The sequence below is a fragment of the Morone saxatilis genome, unplaced genomic scaffold (genome assembly GCF_004916995.1).
Source record: "Morone saxatilis isolate NCDOM2014 unplaced genomic scaffold, NCSU_SB_2.0 Contig11, whole genome shotgun sequence".
In the NCBI taxonomy this organism is placed as follows: Eukaryota; Metazoa; Chordata; class Actinopteri; family Moronidae; genus Morone; species Morone saxatilis.
The window spans coordinates 26,749,469-26,768,880 of NW_023339663.1; the positions used below are offsets into that span (position 1 = coordinate 26,749,469).

General features: G+C 40.6%; 1 protein-coding gene across 1 annotated transcript; it reads right to left on the bottom strand.

The window, feature by feature from the left end:
- Positions 1-12,582: 12,582 nt before the first annotated feature.
- Positions 12,583-19,066, bottom strand: LOC118343409 (kelch-like protein 23). The gene is made up of 7 exons (XM_035682210.1): positions 19,056-19,066; positions 18,165-18,416; positions 16,396-16,653; positions 15,498-16,064; positions 14,380-14,516; positions 13,715-13,867; positions 12,583-13,525 (listed from the first exon to the last, which is right to left on the bottom strand). Exons 1-7 carry the CDS (start codon positions 19,064-19,066, stop codon positions 13,212-13,214), a joined length of 1,692 nt encoding a protein of 563 aa, XP_035538103.1. The 3' UTR covers positions 12,583-13,211.
- Positions 19,067-19,412: the final 346 nt, after the last annotated feature.

Below are 19,412 nucleotides of genomic sequence, written 5' to 3' on the forward strand. Positions count from 1 at the left end.
TGGAAAGACAAAGTCAAGGGGTCAAAAGTCAGTGAAACAAAAAGGTGATTACTTATTTCATTCCTTGTATAGGGGGGAGCCTATCAAATATTTAATGGCAAACGCATGTCAAAGCTGGATCAAGGAAATGGAACCTCTGGGGAGCATATAATATACAAGAAAAACCGAATTTTATTTTTGCCCCCATACACATAATTTATAGACACTGAGAATATTTCACAGAGAGCAGGTTGAACAATGAGTTGTCGATCCCTCGCGCCCATTGAAGTGCTGTTAGGGAATGGCGCGCTATTGAATTTCAGTGCTTAGACAATAGATGAAAAGACGCACCAATACTATCCCTGGCCGCCAATGCTTCTATTTCATTTCATGTCAAAGAAAAAAAGATAAAGGGGGGGGGTTTCCTCAGGGGGGTTTATTCTTATTTTTTTTAAAAAGGATAAATAAAAAAAATAAATCATTAACAAATCTGACCCCAAGATAGGGAAGACGTCCGTCATAATCCGTTAGTCATGCATTTTGTCCAGGGGTCTTGGTAATGCGGTCAATCTAGAAGGTGTTCTTGGGCGGGTTCAGTGTCTTTAAGATAAAATTTAGGTAATTGCTCTATAGCTTTCATTTTATCACCTGGAGAGTACTGGGGACATTGTTTGGCCTGAATCAACGTGCACAAAGTCCTGCCTTGGGCGCGCGGGAGTGTTTTATTTATTGTTCTGTGCAGGTTTCTCAGAATGTTTGTTTGAAGAAGCCATGTTCTCACACACACACTTGTCACCCCCTATAAGATGAGACATAATAGTTTGAGAGAAAAATTCCTGATACTAGTATTTATTGGAAGGTTTCCTATTTTTCCCTTCACAGTTAGATTTACTTTTTCTTTTGTTGTGAGGTGAGGACGTAGTGAACAGACCAGAGGAGAGGCAATTAGTATTTACTACTTGTGATATTATATTATTAGGCCAAAATTTTTATCCATATTGAGAGAGAGCCTGAGAGAGAGCTGGGACATGCAGAAGAATATTGTAATCAATTATGCAAATGTTATAAATCCCGACCAAATAATCAATGTTAAGTGACGGCTTAACTGATTATATTGGTGTCTGTGTCCAGTTGGCCCCACCAATGGCCCAGTCTAACAAGTTTTCCAAGTGAAAGTGTAGAGAGAGCGAGAGAGAGAGAGGAGAGCAGTGTGTCCTAATCATCTTGAAAAAATCTTTTAACTGCAACGGTCTAATGACATTCGCTTACCACTATAAAAACACATGAACGGGACGTTATCCAAAAATTTCATGACATTTCCATCGGGTTGACCAAATGAAGGAGAGAGAGTGGTTGAGAGTCGAGCCTAGCCATACCGCGGATGTCGACGGAGATGGTGTTTGACACGTTTTGTCTCTCTTTTGTCCAAGAGCAATTCTGCACACTCCTCCACACAAATATTAAAAAATATCCGTTCACTCGGAAAAATATATATAGCATATTTTGTGGTAAGTTAGCAAGGAATTTATTTTTTCTATCACGATTGCAAGGTTAATTTGATCAGGCAACCACAGCGCTGGGCATAAAATAAAAAGAAGTATTAATGTACTTGGCAATCGTCTCCTATCAACTCTAGCATTAATTCCACATGTAGACAGGCCCCAGCACTATTATTAAAAAGGAGTATATGGTTCGCGAGAGTATTTTGCAGCTTGAAATGTCGACCCCATGTACTTGTGGTTGTACTCCCTCAAAACTGATATAGTCGATTTTTCCTTTCCATGAAGGTATATTTTTACACCCAGTATAGTTCTTTTTCATTCCAAGGCATATGACCTCAACCAGGACAGTACCCTGCTTGCACAAAGCAAACAACAGACAACCACCAGAACAGTTTACTGAGTCAAGGCCAAAAAGATATTTCACCCCCCCCACACCAAGAAACCTTCTTTTTTGGAACAAAACCGTGAGATTGATGTTGGGGATGAGAGAGGAGAGTAGGGGAGAGTGCAGTGAGAGATTCGTTGGTGTGTAGTCTCCCGCTAAAGCACAGCATCCTCCCATCCACCATAGGGAGAGAGAGAGGGAGGGAAAGAGCCTACTAAAGAACCTACATTGTTATATGACGATATTGCTTAGCTTTATACTGTATTTGGAAGGGATTTAGCATCGTGCGAGCGAAATAGATAAGAATAAACCATTAACATATCCTATAAAATCATTAAGGAAGTTTTACTATTTCGAGAAGAGAGGAGAGAGGGACAGGGAGAGAGCATTTGTTCTACTCCTTCTTCCAAGGCCAGAGGCACTTGAGAGTGGTCGAGAGAGAGGAGGCAGAGGAGAGAGTCTGTGAGAGAGGGGGGAGGAGAGGAGGGTGCGAGGGAAGCTAGAGCGGTGATTAAGGGGTGGGCCTTCCATCAAGCTCTTTTTCTTGAATGGGAGGCAAAAGGTAAAAAATGGCTCCCTCCAAGAACAGTCCGGAGGGGTGGGGCAAAAGCTCCCAACAATCTTCTTCGCACCTCCCTGGGTGGAGTCCCTGGACGATTGGCTACAAAAATCCAGAAAGATAAGGTTTGGATAATAGAATCAATATTGGGCCCCTTGTATGTCTCTTTTATACTTACCATTTTGTTCTAAGTTGATTTTTAGTGTATAATCAGCAAAAAATCACAAAAGCAATCTCTTTCTATGTGCGCTTAATCATGAATAATGTGGTTAAGCGTCAAAACAAGGCATGAATAAAAACCCTAAATATAACTTTATTGCTGGATTCACCTAAAAAAGTTCATATGTCACAGAAAAAATCCTCCAATGTGTCAAACAGCATTACTGTACACAGCTCGTATCTACCTAGTCAAGGATCTGCAGTGGTCACTGTGAGAAAGCTTTGGTGTTACTCATACATGGCACAGCTACAAAAACAGGTAGTGACGAAAATTGTCACAAAGGCAAAACTATTTAGAACTTTTCTGCAACAGGCTCAATCCTCCTAATCAACCAGTGACTGAACAGAGCGAGAGAATAAATGCAATAGTGAGAGAAGTCTCAAAACTACCCAAAAGCCCTCCAAAGGCTTTGTCCGAGGGCGAGAAAAACTGTGTCCAATGTAGACAGGTATAACCATGAACTCAAAGCCATTGCACAACAGCATGCAAGACAACTGACGCAATAATCACTAGCCTTGACTGCCATCTTGGTTATTGAGTTAAAAACAGCAGCACAGACGGCCACCGAGTGACACAATTTGACCCCATCGGAAAAGAAACCAGGGACTGCAAAGAGATGTACGAGAGTACAGATGGGTACAGAGAGAGTATGTGAGAGAGGCCGAGTTATTGAGTCCACGTTACTGTCAGGTCAAATGTCCATTCTCCCCTTTCTTTCATTGTAGATGAAGAATCCATATAATCCAGTGCGGCCACCTAAAAGGAGGGGCACTCGTCAAAATCAACCAAAAGGGTAAAATAAATGCAGAAATCGTAGAGCCAGTGTTGGTTTGTCTCATTCTGGGTTACTGTAAAAACATGGCGGTTCAACATGGCAGCCTCCATAGAAGAGCACCCGCTCCCTCTGTAGATAAGACCAGCTCATTCTAAAATAATAGAAACACAACAATTCTTGTTTTCAGGTGATTATGCACTAATGAAAACATACCTTAAAATATATCTTCAATTATCTGCCAATATATCCTCCTAAATGTTACACACTGGACCTTTAAACCAATAGTGTATATTTTTCATAATAGTTCATGTGAAATTAAAAAAAGCATTGCAAACCAACCGCTTTAGACCTTCCATTACTGCGTCACACTCCAACACTGGGGGCACTGGCACCCCTGGCCCCCACCTCGTATCGCCACAGGTCCTAAAAGACAAATTCTACCAGCAAGTATGACTGCATCCCTCTAACCTCACAACCTTTGAAGTTTATGACCATTTATAGGAGTTTTTCAGTTGAAAAATCCAGCACTAAAAACCAAAATCTTCAGTGTATCGGTTGGAACTTGGGGCTGACAGTTATCAAAGAGTGAGAACAAATTTACATTCTCTAAAAAGGTCAATTTTAATTGATAGTCTGTCAACATTATACACTTGTTTTCAGAATAAAGGCTATGCATAAAAAGCATGGAAATTCTATAAAAAACATTTAATTAAGAACAAAAGGACACCACATTTACCAGGGGCATCTGTTTGGATGGAAACAGAGATCAAAGTTGAGGCTCAGAAGCACAGATTCATTGCAGGGGGGCTCTTTCACATCCATGAATGCCCTCTCCTGCTCTTCACCCCAGGCTAGTTTGGTTTTATTGGTAGCAGTGAGAATAGCAGCAAATTTTTCGAAAACAAAAAAAAAAAGCAATACCATCCCACCGGGGCCAAAAACATCCGTAACTGTCAACTGCTTTTATGTGCCACCCTCTTGTTGCCTCCACTTCCTCCTCTTGTCTGAAAACACGCAGGATCCAAATGCAACTCTCAACTCCCAGAGAGAACTTTTCTGGATTTATGGAGAGACCTGACAGTCTGATCTTTTGCAAGTTGTCCTCAATATGAATGAGTGCTCTTGCCATGAGTTTCTGAAGATGACAGCGTCACCCAGGTAAGCTGCTGAAATTGATTCTGTGCTAGAGAGAACTTTTTCTATTAAGGTAGGAGAAACCTGGCCTCTCCTGAGACAGATGTGGTAGCATGATGGTCTATAACTGTGGCACTCTAAAAACAGATGTCTTGTCTCAACAAAAAAAAAAAGTTTGCATTAATCTTTTTCAGCCAATGAACCAAATTGAGTTAGGGGAATGAGCTTATTCTCTACAATCAAAGGTATTTTTAATTACCACCTACTTAATAATTGGTAGCATAAACATAAGTTATCACTTGATAACTTACGATTACTCATAAAAACTGAGTTGTTCCAGCTAGTTTTTTCCACATTATTTAAAAGACATTTTTAAGTGTCATGTACTTAATTAGCATAATGTAATGTTGGGTGCATGTAATTGTACCCAGCTCTCCAAGGGAAATATATTGGTTGGATTTGTTTGCCAACAATTTGTCATTGGAGTGAAGGTAGGAAGGTCTAGAAAAATTAGTTACCATATTTTTTTAGCCTTATCTAAGCGTTTACACATAACTAACTTGCGTTGGGTTGCACCACACAAACTAGTGGATACTTCCCCTCACATTTTAAACGGTATACACATAGTTCTCCATGTATGCTGATATGAGTAAAGTAAGGAAAATCATATATTTACAAAATATTTGTAGCAGTTAAGTCTCATATATCATGACTTTTTTACATGGTTGATTGTTTTTAATGAATTGCACAGTGGTACAGATATTTATTTAATATTAAAAAGTCTTTACTTACTAAGACATTTTTTATATCTGCAATAACTGTTGTTGCTGACATAATTTTTTAGATTGATATGGGCAAACTTTACAGCAAACATTTGCTTATTTACACATCCAGCAGATACAGAGAAACATTATTATTCATTTGGAGTCATGTTTCTGGCCACAAGTCGAATGCAAGTCCAATATTCATTTTTCTTCAGCTCTGTGTTGAGTCTCTACCTCTTAAGCTGCTAAATTCTCCATGATGTACACCAGCTAGTCGCTGACAGAGTTTGCCTACCATTTGCAGTTAGATTTTTTTTTTCTGCTGTGGCCAAAAACAATGAGACCTGTGAGAGTGAACCAAAATAGTAGTAGTAGTACTATAATAGTTGTAGATCGCACAACTAAATAATAAGCTGAAAGTCCCTATAAAGTTTAGTAAAGGTGAGGGGAGCTGCAGAGTCTCTATAGGGCCATCACCATGAGCAAAACCTTTCACATTACACACGTCATTTTCTATTTCATTATAAAAAGAAATTCTACTAAAGCGCTTTAAACTGTAGTGATGCAACCAGATTTAGTAAATCTCTGTTTAATAAAATGGCAGTTGTTAAAAACTTAGGAAGGACTTACAAGGATTCCCAAAGAGCTGGTGCAGCCAAATCCAGAATGGTCATGGCAGGATGGTGTGATCATGTGGAGTACCTCCATTTTTTGTCTCATCCACTCAGTAGCCATCTCTCCTGAGGAAAGACAAAACATGCTGTACTGCAACATGGGCAATTTGCTCCTCCAGACTTTGAAGGTTCTACCTGGAATTAAGATTTGTCCCTCTTCTGGGCAGAGTCTGTCCCACTACTGATACTTAAAAGGGCACAGCGCACAGAAAGTCAGGCCCCTCCAAACACTTTTCTAGCATGTAGGGCAGCCTACATGGCACTGCATTTCTCCCACTGGAAGGGCACCCCAGAGGGCACGTTTTATTTATCATAGGGCCATGAGGGCACTTTTGTTATAGTCCTTTTGAACATGGGGGGGATAATCATTCTTACTTGACGCTCTAAAAGATCTGTGCTTTTGCAAGGCTTCCTGAAGTGTACAGATGGAGAGCTCCTTTTGTGCAACCTTCTGCATTCTGGCCTGGATGTGTCTTCCTGCCTACAGTGACAGAAAAGGGAGATGAAGGCACCTTGCCACCTTGCCACATTTTCTGCCTTGATACTAGTTCATTCCTGGATCTGAAATAAAACTCCACAGACCCACAAAGTTTTACTCTGGCTCCAGTGGGGCTAGCTGGGTCTCACAGAAGAAGGTCTAGGTTTCTGTTTCAAGGTACTGTAGGTCTCCAACACTTTGTTACTGTGTGGGCCATTTATCTGATCATGTTCCCTGACCCATACTCTGACCTCTGGTGACAGCAAGCAACAGAACTGTTCAAGGATGAGAATCTCACCAACCTGTTCTGTGGTTCTGCTTGGTCACCTCCACTTGTGGAAGAGTTCCCTTAGTGGCAGACTTCCCAGGGGGGCTTGTCCTGCTTCATGTCAAGCTCTGTGGGCTTCAGTCTGAAGACCTCTACAATGATTCCAAACTTGGTTTACAGGGCTGTGCAATATATAGAATACATCATATTTTTTGCAATTGACAACTGTCACAACTAGGAAACTCAGAATTGGACCCAAACATAAAACTAACTAATATTTGGTGATTTAATATAATAATCCACTTAGCAGGTACAGGTACAGATGCAGCTCCAATAAATACTAAAGCAAAAAATCCAAAAAGCAACTAGAGACAAAGTAACCAGGGATTAAACAACCAGGAACAAAACCAAAGCAAAGTATCCAGATATACTATCAAAAACAAACTGACACAGAACCAAGAAAACATAAAGACTGAATACACAGGTGAGGGGAAACAGAAATATTAACACCGGTTTGTTAAAGCAACACTTCTGAGCTAATGTCATAGATTTGCATTGCAAATACTGAAACTGTACCATAAGATACAAATGTTTACTGTGTTTGTGTGTGTCCGGTGTGTGAGGATGTCTTGAGTGACAGTGATTATGAGTTCACAGAAGTACAGATGAGCAAAGAGTAAATGATAGCCTGCAGAGAAGGAAATGAAGGGAAAAGGAAGATTGCCGGTGCCTTCATTTACTTAACGCCATGTGATAGGAAACATGTGATGAACCGTGTTTAATTCTAACCACAAAATAACTTTATCATTTGGTGTTTCCTTGCAGAACTGGCCTACATCTGCTGCTCAGCCAAACAAAACTAATATCTGCTTCGCATCAGAAACCTAACGGTGTTTTCAGTTCCCGCGCATCCACAAACGCATCCCTTAAAACTGAATTGTTTTTCTCATTGACAAGCAATACATCACATTGACTTCTAGCTGAGAAAACTACTAAACACTGATGATAGCGCCTCACCTCAAAAGTATTCTGCTTCCTCAAATGATCCTTATTTAATGATATCATATCGTTGCTTTATCTAATTTTTTTCTAAAGTCCTGCAATATTATAGTGTTACAATATAGACATTCTGAGAAGCTTATGAACAGGTGCCATCCTGTGCCATAGACAGCCCTAGTGTGCCATTTCAAACACTTTAAAGCAATATCTCACTTTTGTAGGACATTTTAACTTTTTGCACACATGCCTCAACCACTGATATTGGCTGCCCCAGGTACCCATAATACCTAATTAGCTTTCAATTTGAAAAATCTAATCTTCTAATCTTCTTTTCTTCAGCACAATTTACACCCATGTGACGAGGTTTCTTTCTCTCTGTACAGCATACTTTACAAGAAGTAATTTTGCCTTGTGCATACAGTGAAAAATACTAGAAACACTATGATATAACACTATGAGATTATTCTCAAATACTTACTTATTGGCAGAAAAGTAATATAATATTTAAAGGTTTTCATTAGTGTGTAATCACCTGAAAATCAGAATCAATGCATTTTAAAATAAGCTATTTTTAGAGCCTATCCCGTTTTAACTTAACTTACTTAATTTTAATAATAACAATTGAATTAAAATTCTGGTTTAGCATAATTTCCATTCCAACTAATCAGCTAGGCAATGGCATCTGCTCTTGCCAACTCCTGGAAAGTCTGAATCTGTGTGATGAGCAGAGTGGACTGAATGACATCCAGCTCGTAATTAATCTATAGGCATAAAGCAGGCAATGTTATGAGAATATTTAGTCCAATACTGAGAGACTTACAGTTTTATTGGTGTGGCCCTCTGAAAGATGAATTGTTGTAAACACATTTTAGAAGAATGGAACCATGAATTATGTGTAACAACTGATAAAGTTTACTAAAAGATGCTATAAGAGATAAACTATGATAGTGTTGCTGTGGAGCAGAAGGCTTGTATGTATAAAACCAGACATTGGACATTTAAAAAAACCTGTTTTTATAATAATTGAACATGGTATTGTCAAAGTTGGTATTGGTTTTTAAATACTTTTAACTTTTTAAACCCACAGACATATGTAAAGGGTGACCAATAGCATTGATTTCTGAAAATGTAAATAAAAATGAGTAGGATAAGATAAGACAACGACGGGATGAAATAAACTATTGACTACAAAGAATGAGTAACATATTTTTAAATCACTTATCAATCTGCTGCTTTTAACGGTGCTGTATAAATAAAGTGTATTATTATACTATGACTATGAACAAATTTTACCAACTTCCAATATTCTCATTTCAACATTACAGGAAGATTACTGTAATATTCCCTTAAGGATAAAAACCACTATATTGTGTTAGTAAAATGTCATCCCAGATTTATCAGGCCAGCAAACATGACAACAGCCCACCAGCAGTCTTTTTGTGGCCAAGATGAGACATGATCGCCTCTGAAGTGTGAGGACATTTCGGCACCGGCTAATTAATTGTAATAAGGCAGGCTGGCACGTACGTTGGCAATGACAGCCATGGGGTGGGTGGGTGTTTGGGTGGTTGGGGGTGCATGGGGCTCGGCTTCCTTTCTAAAGCCAGTGTGGAGTTTGAGGCGTCAGGCCGCTGCGCTCCAGAGACTTGCTCTGGCACTCACCTAGATACACATCTGCTCTGATTAATCGCCTGCTTCGCCCAGTGCATACATTTCATTATCAGCTTTAAGTGGGCGAAAACAACAAGGACCGGGGCATTGAACAGAGCTGTGATGAGAGCAAAGATGAAAGGGGGAAATATGAGCGGAATACACTGGGTGTGTCAAAGATGTGGATTTCCTTCTTAGTGACATTAAATAATGTTTGACTTTTATCAACTTCTATTGACAACCAGTTACCACCAATCTTATCTGTTCATACAGGAGTCCCTTTCATCCCCTTGAGCAGCAATGGCTTGCTATTACCAGTACAATCAATACATACAACAAAAACATCTAGTAAAGAGGTAGTATACCAAAAATGAAAAACTGCTTTGTCACGAGAACCTTTTAACCATTTATGGTAAAGTATATGACATATGTTGCTCCCTAGCAGCGTGCTGTTCTTAGAGGGGGTTGCTAAGCACCTGGTTAAGTAACGGTAGAGTCACCAGTATGATCAAAGCTCATATAAAGCACCCCCAGATATATTCAATGCAGGTGCTCAGGGTTAAGAGCCGTGTTCAAGGGCAACCTGCTACATGCTTCCCAGCATTCAAAAGGTAGAGAAACTGCATTCCATGAGTGAAAGCAGTTTAGATGAGGGGGGGCTTTACCCTCCACCACATAACTGATGAAGGATGAACACTTACTCAGGCTACATCCAAAGGTAATTCACCAAGATTCTCTTGTCCATCAGCTCTTTCATTGATTTTACGATTGTTCGTGTCCTTGCTTGTCAAGAGCAAAGCCTCTGAGTTTGGTTTTCAAAAATGTAAGAAAAGTCAAAAGAGCATGGTACAAACCATTCCTTGTCACACAGACTGTGTATTTTTTGTCAAGCATATTCACAGATTCAACATAGAGCAAGACTGCCATCCCCTGGCAGCCTCTGTTCATTACTTTTACCCGTACAGACTGTGCTGCAGAGGGCACCAAACTTGAAAGAAAGAGCGGAGAAAGAGCCTGGTGTTCAGCCGTCAGAGCACAGCAGTGGAACTTGAAATGAAATGGGTCAAGGAGATTTAGATCTGGGCCATTATTGTCAGAGAGAACAATGAGCATAGACTTTAGAGTAATTGGTAGAAAAGGGTAAGCATTTGTCATGTTAGTTCAGACTGGGTTCTGCGCATACCTAATAGGCTTTCACACAATTTACAAAGGCATATTTGCTTTATTGCAGCCATTGCCATATTTGCTATCCCCAAGTATAATTAATATGTGTCACCCTTCAGTTGCTTGATAAAGAAACCCGCTTTCTCCGGTTTAAAACCCCAGACTTACACAGTAAAGCCTTCAATTATGTTGCATAATATAATACTCACGCAATATTTCATATTTAGCAATTCCGTTTCAAAACAGATTATAAATCAATCATTGATCTTCGCTTGCTGTCATTCAAGCATCAAAGTGCACTCCAAGAATTGTAAAAGTCAAATTTTAACCAGAAATTGAAATGTTGAAATGTTGACCTAATGGTGGCACTATATGCAAAGTTGAGGGATCACTAAAGTGATTACAATTCATCCTTCGGGGGGACACTGATGTCTGTTTCAAATGTCACAGCAATCCATCCAATAGTCATTGAGACATGTCACTAAAAAGCTAAAATGTCAACCTGCTGGTGGTGCTGGAGGTAAAGTCAGGGGATCACCAAAGTCATTGGGCTTCAACCACTGGGGACCATGAATATCTGTACAAATGACATGGAAATCCATCCAGTGGTTGTTGAGATATTTAATTCTGAACCACAGTGATGGATTGATCGACCAGCTAACAGTCCGACATTGCCTCCCCTAGAGCCATGCACGCCACCAGCATGGCTAAAAATAATGATTAAAAAATAAAATAAATACTTTCAAACAGTAGCACTGTTGACTTGCTCATACACACTGTGGCAATGATCGACAATCATCAATCCAAAAATGGAAGCAAAAAGCACATAAACGCAGCTTGGAACGCTCCAGTTCCATGAAGAGTTTCATCTGTATTTAAGTGGTATTACTCTCCTCTGGATGGTATCATTTCTGTGATGATGAGTGTAGGAATGTACAGAGAGAAACTCCCTGTGATTCAGGAGATCAGATAAGGATGAGGTAGAAAGACACAGCTGACCGGAGACTGTCCCTCTGTGTCTGTCTGCCTCCATATCTGCTGGGCAGCCTGTCAATCTGTCTTCATCTATCTCTTTATTTTACTTTGTTAACTCTCAAACAGCCACGCACACACACACAGTGTCCCCTTTTCAGAACAGATAAAACTCTACGTTGATTGGAAGTTACTTGCTTAAGGATACCCAATAACCAGACCCAGGCAAGCTGATTGGCCTTATTGGAGGAGCTTTTCAGGAGGCAGAAACAATCTTACATTTGAGTTAAACCTCACTGAGCAAAGCCTAAGAGCCCCACGTTTGTGTCTGTCTGTCTGTCTGTCTGTCTGACTGTCTGTCAGTCTGTCTGTCTGTATGTCTGTCTGCCTGCCAGCCCAGAGGAGACGGTAAGAGGGGAGGTAGCTTCCTAACCCCCCAACTTTCATTGTGCTTATAAGGCTGGCCTTCTCTATTATGTATTTGTTGTTGAGTTGATTGAGTCAGAGTCAATAAACACTCAACAACAACAACCATGCTCATTTCAACTTAATGTTATTTTACTCATTTTAAGATCAAAACAATGACAACAAATCGAAACAAAAAAAACAAAACTTGACAAAAATCAAACATATTTGCTATAAGGAAAGAATGATGAGCACAACAGGCCTCTTTCTTGGCAGACATTTTTACCTAGTAGTAATCATATAGCATACATAAATAAGGATTGCCCTCCATTTACATATAGCTTTAGCAGTTTCAGGGCCAATAAATACAGACAGTACAGGCAGTGCGGTTGCACCAGGGCCCGTGAGATGGATGCAGAACAGGCCCTAGCGAGTGATTCAAAGTGCCACATCAGAATTATGTTCAAAGAACATAAAATTTAAAATGTTAACATTTGTTATATATATCTCTCCATCATGGTTTTTATTTGGCAAAATAGTCAGTAGCAAACTATATCAAAACTATATGCTTATTCTACATAAACTATAAATAAATAAATTCAATTTCATGAATATCTTCTTGTTTTCTTTGGTATTTTTTATCATGCATAGATGCAGTGACAATTGCTGGGTGATATGTATGTTGATGTTGATGTCCAGTGTCAAGTCTCTATTCGATCATGTGATGAACTGATATTGATTAGCTAAGACCCTTCATAACAGCATGCCACTGAATCAGAGCGCTGCCATTGTACCAGCGGCCTCACTGACTCTTCAATGCAACAGAGAAACTGTTAATGGTATTAATTACAGCTTTGCTTTGATGAGTCAAAATGTTTGCTGAGAAACAAGCCTTTCAGCTCTTGCTACTAACTGAAAAAACAGTCTGCTATGTTTTGTATAGTTACTGGTTAACCTATTTATGTGACCCATTTTGTCATATTTGGGCTAAATAAAAAGCAAATAGACATATTTTCCAAAAATGTCAACTATTTCTTTAACCCCAGAGGTAATGAAATGTACATGGACATTAAACATTCCCCTTCCAGTTTGTTTTCCAGTGTTCCCGGTTGGTTTGGAGGAGACAGACCCTGGAGAACCACATATACTACAATAAAACTTAAACCAGCTGCTACATCACTGCCTGACGGGGAGCTATTACACCAGCTCACCCAAATGGCACAACAGTCGTTCCAAGACGAGGTGATGATGCAGTATCTCTGGCTCGCCGCTGCCCTTCCGCGCTACGTGCCATTACAAACACAGACACAGCCATGCAAACGAGCTGCTTCGGGCAGATCTCCAACTATGTCCCACGTATCTGTGTGAGGGTCATATTTCTCCATGCTCTGCAGGTAGGTCCCTTCAGAGCAGGAGTAGCCCCCAGTGACGTACACACAGCCCAGCATGGCCACCGCCCCGCACTCTATCCTCCTCTCCTTCATGCTGGCCAGCGGGATCCATTCCTCTGTGTCTGGGTTGAAGCGCTCAACGAGGGTGGTCTGGCCCCCTACCAGGTACAGGCTGCAGTTCAAAGACACCAGGCACATCCCGTACTCTGCAGGGAGCAATGACATGACAAGAACAGGGATTCAATCTGAGCATTTTTATGTAAAGATAGATTATTGGATTATAATGGCTAAACTGGAAACAGGTCCTGTCTGTCTGCGTGTACAGTCAAGAGCAGTTATGTTTTTTACCCCTGAGAAGTCGGTTATTTCAGAAATAGATTTGATATCAGAACTACCTGGATGGGGGCAAGTGGTTAGGGTACTCCACTGGTCCACGTCCACCTTGTACCTCTGGATCTTGTCGTAGCTACAGATGCCCTTGAAGCCACAATTACCACCTGCCACATAGATGCTGTTTCCCAACACAGTCGCAGAGGCATTCCCTACACCTGTAAAAAGAGGCAGGATCATGTCAATTTATAGGCTTATTCACTGGGAAAATTCATACCACCCTCATTTACAGTATGCCCATCAATATATGATATATATGATAATAAGGCTACAGTCAGCATCCCAATAGCTTAGCTTAGTATAACAACTGGAGACACCTAGCCTGACTCCATCCATCGCTAACAAAAACTACGTACCAGCTCCTTTAAAGCTAACTAATTAAGAGTTTGTTTGATTCAAGTTTTGTTGTCATTTTGTTACACTAGCTGTTTCCATCTGTTAGCAGTCTAAATGCTAAGCTAGGCTAACCAGCGGCTGGCTGTAGTCACATATAGGCTATATATATATATTACAGGAAAGATATGAGAGTGTATAGATCTCATCTGGCTCTCTGCGACAATAGATGTAAGTTTAGCTTGTTTGCACAAATCCTACAGCCTATGACAGCTGAATATGACATCTACATGAAACAGAGAGATGTAAAATGTGTGACATAGTTGTAGAAACACACCTTGCACCATATCAGCTACAGCCATCCATGTCCTCTTTAGGGGATCAAACATTTCAGTCCGGGGCATTGCTGAACCTCCTCTGTAGCCTCCCATAACATACACACAGCCACAACAGGCCACAGAACAGTGGTAGTACCTGAACAGAGTTTTATGAATATTATTATAAGATATAAAAAAATACCAAGTTTAAACAGTATTGCCAAAATAGAAATGTTGTGTTCTGTAATGTTCAGTAATGTAGCGGGGGGAGAGCAAGTACATTTACACAATAACTGTACTAACAGTTTTGAGGTACTATGAGTACTACAAAAATTTCCATTTTCCATTTTATTTTATTTCAGACATAAATAATACTTTACTTAGCAGTAAAGCAGTTCATATCAGCTCCACCTCAACTAGCTACAATAATACAATATGTAACATTCTGAAAGGGATCAGTCTCCATTATTAGTGCTTTTACTTTTGATACTTGACCAACACTTTGCTACAAATATGTATGTGAAATTTTGAATGCATTTACTTGCGAGTGGGCATTTAAATTAAAACCAGGGGTTGCAATGAGAGGGGCCATGTTGTTTCAGGTATCATTGAGAGACTATGAAAAATGATCCAGGAAGACGAGGTTGTGTAAAAGATCCAAGAGTTTGAAGGCTTATCAGATAGCAAAACACTGCACAGCTGTTTATAATATTATACGGAAGCATTTTACAACTCTGGAAGGCTATCACCATGGCCATCATTTTATTCCTTTTTATCACTGCCAGATAAATATAAGATGTATTATATGGCATTCATGTTACAAAGTAATCTACCAGGAATGTGCACTTCAACATATTTGATTCATCACTACATTGTGTTCCTGTTGTTAAACTTTTTCGCCATGTGAACCTGCGTTTGTGTGTGTGTGTGTGTGTATTGTTTGCAGCTGCTCTCTGCATTGGCGGATCCCGAATGCATCACAAAGTGTCCATATGCTGCATTTTTCCACGCAGAGCTCACATCAGTCTAAACACAGCCTAAAGGATTTTGCTACTTTTACTGAAATCTTATTTAATTAGAGGCAGCAAAAAAATGTGTCAAACAACTCAAAAACATATCTGACATTTTATCAAAGTACCTGGCAATCAACATGGGCTGTCCTTCAGTCCAACAGTCAGACTCGCTGTTGTACTCCCAGACTGCATCCAGCACCTCAGTGCTGTTGGTTCTGTACCCCCCGCTCACATAAATGGTACAGCCCAGTAAGGCCACCGCATAACTCTCCTTGGAGTGATCCGGCATGTCTTCACCCTGCACCCACTCCCCACTCGACAGGTCCCAGCACTGAACCCCAGGCAAAGGGCGCCAACGGTATCCCCCAACTACTATCATCTTGTAGCTGGATCTCATCCTGGTGAAGCTCATGGAGGGCTGTTTGAACATGGGCGTTAAGGTGAGCAAGGACAGAAGGCTGTCAAAGTCACTAAGCTCATAGTAACCAAGCATTTTCAGCAAGGTATTGTTGAGGTTTGCTGGGTTAACCAGTGCCAGGGAGGAGAGATGTTTTGTCCGGATGAGAGGGTCATGACCCAGCCACCTGCCCACCGCCTCGGCCACCACTTCCTGGTTCTCCTCCGCTAGGACAGTATTCAGGCTGTCAGGATCCAGTTCTAGAAACTCCTCTTCTTGCATTACCTCCTGAAACCTGCAGTAACGTGTCAGTCTAAACATCAGACGACATAAGAATCTTCTACAGAGAAAAGCAATGGCAATCATAGCTACAGTACATGGTTTATTATATCCTAGGAAAGAACTGACATTTATGTCTGTATACATTTGTTTATGTGTGAAATTTCTTTGAAAAGCCTCACCTTAATGACCTTTTAAAGATCACAGCACAGTGGAAACAAATTTAGTAACATGAAAAGCAAAAACTGGAATCAAGAAAGGCATTTCTCTGCCTCCAATTTGTCTAAAATGTAATATATCGACACTGCAAGAGAAAATTCACCAAATGGCAAGAGTCGATATCTGACCTGCCTGCTAGTAGCCTGCGGGCTTCTTTCTCCAGGGTGAGGCATGCGTGGAGCTGGGAAAACGCCAGCATGCCGAGGCAGTTGTCTACATCCAGCAGACGCACTAAGAAGGCCTCACAGGCCCTCTTCACTGCTCCAAACTGCAGCAGGTCAGCAGCCTTCAGCATGCTCTCCACGTTCAGCTGGGTTATGGTGAGTCTGGAGGAGTAGATGTAGTCTACCAAGGCTGACAAGACCTCCACTTCCACCACCGGCAGCCTGGGAAGAGAGGAAAGCTGAATAGGAGAAGTGGAATAAATAGGGACTTTAGATGAGAGACTGGTGGTTGATGTAGCAAGTGCACGGAGTGATTGTCTACCATCGGCAAAGTTGCGGCAGCATATCTTAAAAATAAACATATGTTGCCTGTTGGCTGTCTGGCATGCCAGCATCCAACCTTCTTTGGATATTGAAGGCATTAAACTTGAATCATTAGTTAATCAAGTGGTAGTCTTATAACCCAACAATTATTCTAAAAGAATACCAAATGAAGGACAAAGGAAGGTACATAAAAATGTCACTTTGACTTTTCACAGCATCCAATTTAAGTTATATGGATGCATTCTCTTCCACACAGATTCTGCTTTACGTCATGTCAGCAACAACGCGTACGTTTTTTACTCATATGTGTCACAAATCACATGGAATCTGGATCTTTGTGACTTTGATATGGGCCACATTCAAAAAATAATGTTAACAGCCAAACAAAAAAATAAGATCTGAGCAAAGAATCAGAATTGCAATGTGAACATAGCTAAAGCGGCTGAAATCAGAAATGAAAAGATCACATTCCATAAATACTGAAACACAATAGTCAGTTTGTAAAAGTTAAGATATTGGCACATGAAAAAACCCTTATTTTGGCTTTTTAAACCTCTGAAAGTTAAACTAATATTCCCCACAAGTGCTCCTGACATCCATTAAACGGGGTAATTGGGTGAACACCATTGTTCCCAATAATTTCATCATGGGGGACAATATGGAAGAAAAACGCTGTAAAAATTATCTTCATGACCCAGCTCCCCTGATAACTATTACCATCTGCTCAGGCAGAATACAAGACCCTGGTGACACCATGGTGGTTTCAAAGGTCTTTTGTGATAATTTATTGATTCCTTGAAGAATATGTTCTCTCTTTTCTCCTGCCCCCTCTCTTACAGGGAGGTCAGAGGTCAGGGAGAGCTGGAGAACAGCCCTGCTGGAGCTGGTAGGGCTTCATTGTCTCTCTTAAGGCCAGTACAGCTCAGCAGATGTTTGCCGATGTTAGCAACACGGGACGTGAACCAAGCTTGTCCACCTGAATGACAGCCTTTAAAATCTCTAAATCATTCCATTTGCAATATGTCCTCAACTGGATAACTAACTGCCAGAAAGGTGTATGTGATGCTGTAAGCCACAATATGAACCAGTATACTCTATGCTGTTATTATTTTGTCATGATTTAATATTTCCTATTCATGCAAATAACATTGCCCTAAGTGCTTTTTATCCACTCATCCATACACATTTGCATACAAGAGTGTCTCCCTTCAATATTTAGTATTGCTTACACAATAAGACCAGGCTTGATTGGGTTGATGCAGATGATGCAGATGAACAAGGTGGGTCAATGCTGATTGCCTGCAGATGGCAGCGGGGGATCCAATATGAGCGCTTTTAGTCTCTTTAATTGGCATAATCCATCCATGATGACCCCTACTGCTCCCTTCCTCCCACACACTCACACATACCTGACAAGGCTATCAGTCCTCTCCTTCATGTCAGCAGTGAACATGACCCTGAAGTATGAGCTGCGTGCGCAGAGTGCCACCTTGTGGCAGCGCAGAACCTGGCCAGAGGAGCACTGCAGGGCGATGTCTGTGAACAGGCCATCAGAGTAGAAGCTCCTCAGGGCATCCAGGACCTCCTCGGGGTGGCTCACATCATGGAAATCGTATGAGTAGAGATCCTGGGATCTTCTGGGTGTAGCAGTCCTAGTCTGTCTGTGGCATTAAAAGGATGGACTCAGCAAAACTGAACAGTCATGTCTAATAATAGTCATATTGGATATTATTGTCAGTTTGTCATTTGACAGACATTTTAAAACGACTTTTGTTCTACATGTGAATTGTTATGAGGTTTTCGATGATGAAAGGCTGCGTTTTGGAAAAAGTGTAATGTATCAGAAGAGAGGGATGTAAATTACTGTGGTGCCCTACGGTCTCTTACCCCATTCATCAGTTTGGTGTGCAAATGAGACAGTAGCCTGCTGAAATCAAGGATTGCTCCTTTAAATATTTATCAACACTTCATGCATAATACATGGTGTTATAGTGATATAATGCATATACATGTATCATTTGCGGTGTTAAATTATGGTGTTGAGTTTCTCCTATAGATCTGGTTTCCCACAGCTCAATAATAACAGGTGAAGCCAGTGACAAAACCTTGCAATACTGCCTTTTGTATTAAGAGTTCTAGCTTTGCAACTCGTTGACTTTGGATATTTCCCCTTGATAATGAACTTTTAAGCTTGTGGTAAAATAGATTCTGGAGTAAAATAATAAAAAGTTAGAATTTTCCAAACAAATAATATTTGGGGTATGATGCACCAATGTAAATAGACAATGGCCATAACATACCTGATCAGCATGGTCCACAGGATTCGATCTCGGTTCCACTGATTTTCTAAAGACTTTGCAGAGATAGAAATTTAATTTCTGTTGTTGGCGAAAATAATCGTGCCAGATTCTACGGGTTATTCTTAAGTGACATGGTCTTTTAATTTGACGACGTCGCCCTGCCTTCGGTATAATAACACAGCACAGATGACAATCCGCGTGGAATGACTTCTGGTCGTGACTTTCAAAATAAAACGCTTGCTTGCGTTTCAGCACATACTTCTCCTGAAGCATGAACCAGTCTTTGGTCACTGCCAGAGTGGGAAAAGTAATGTTTCTGCCTCTTTATAGTCCATTCCACTACATTTCAGACATACA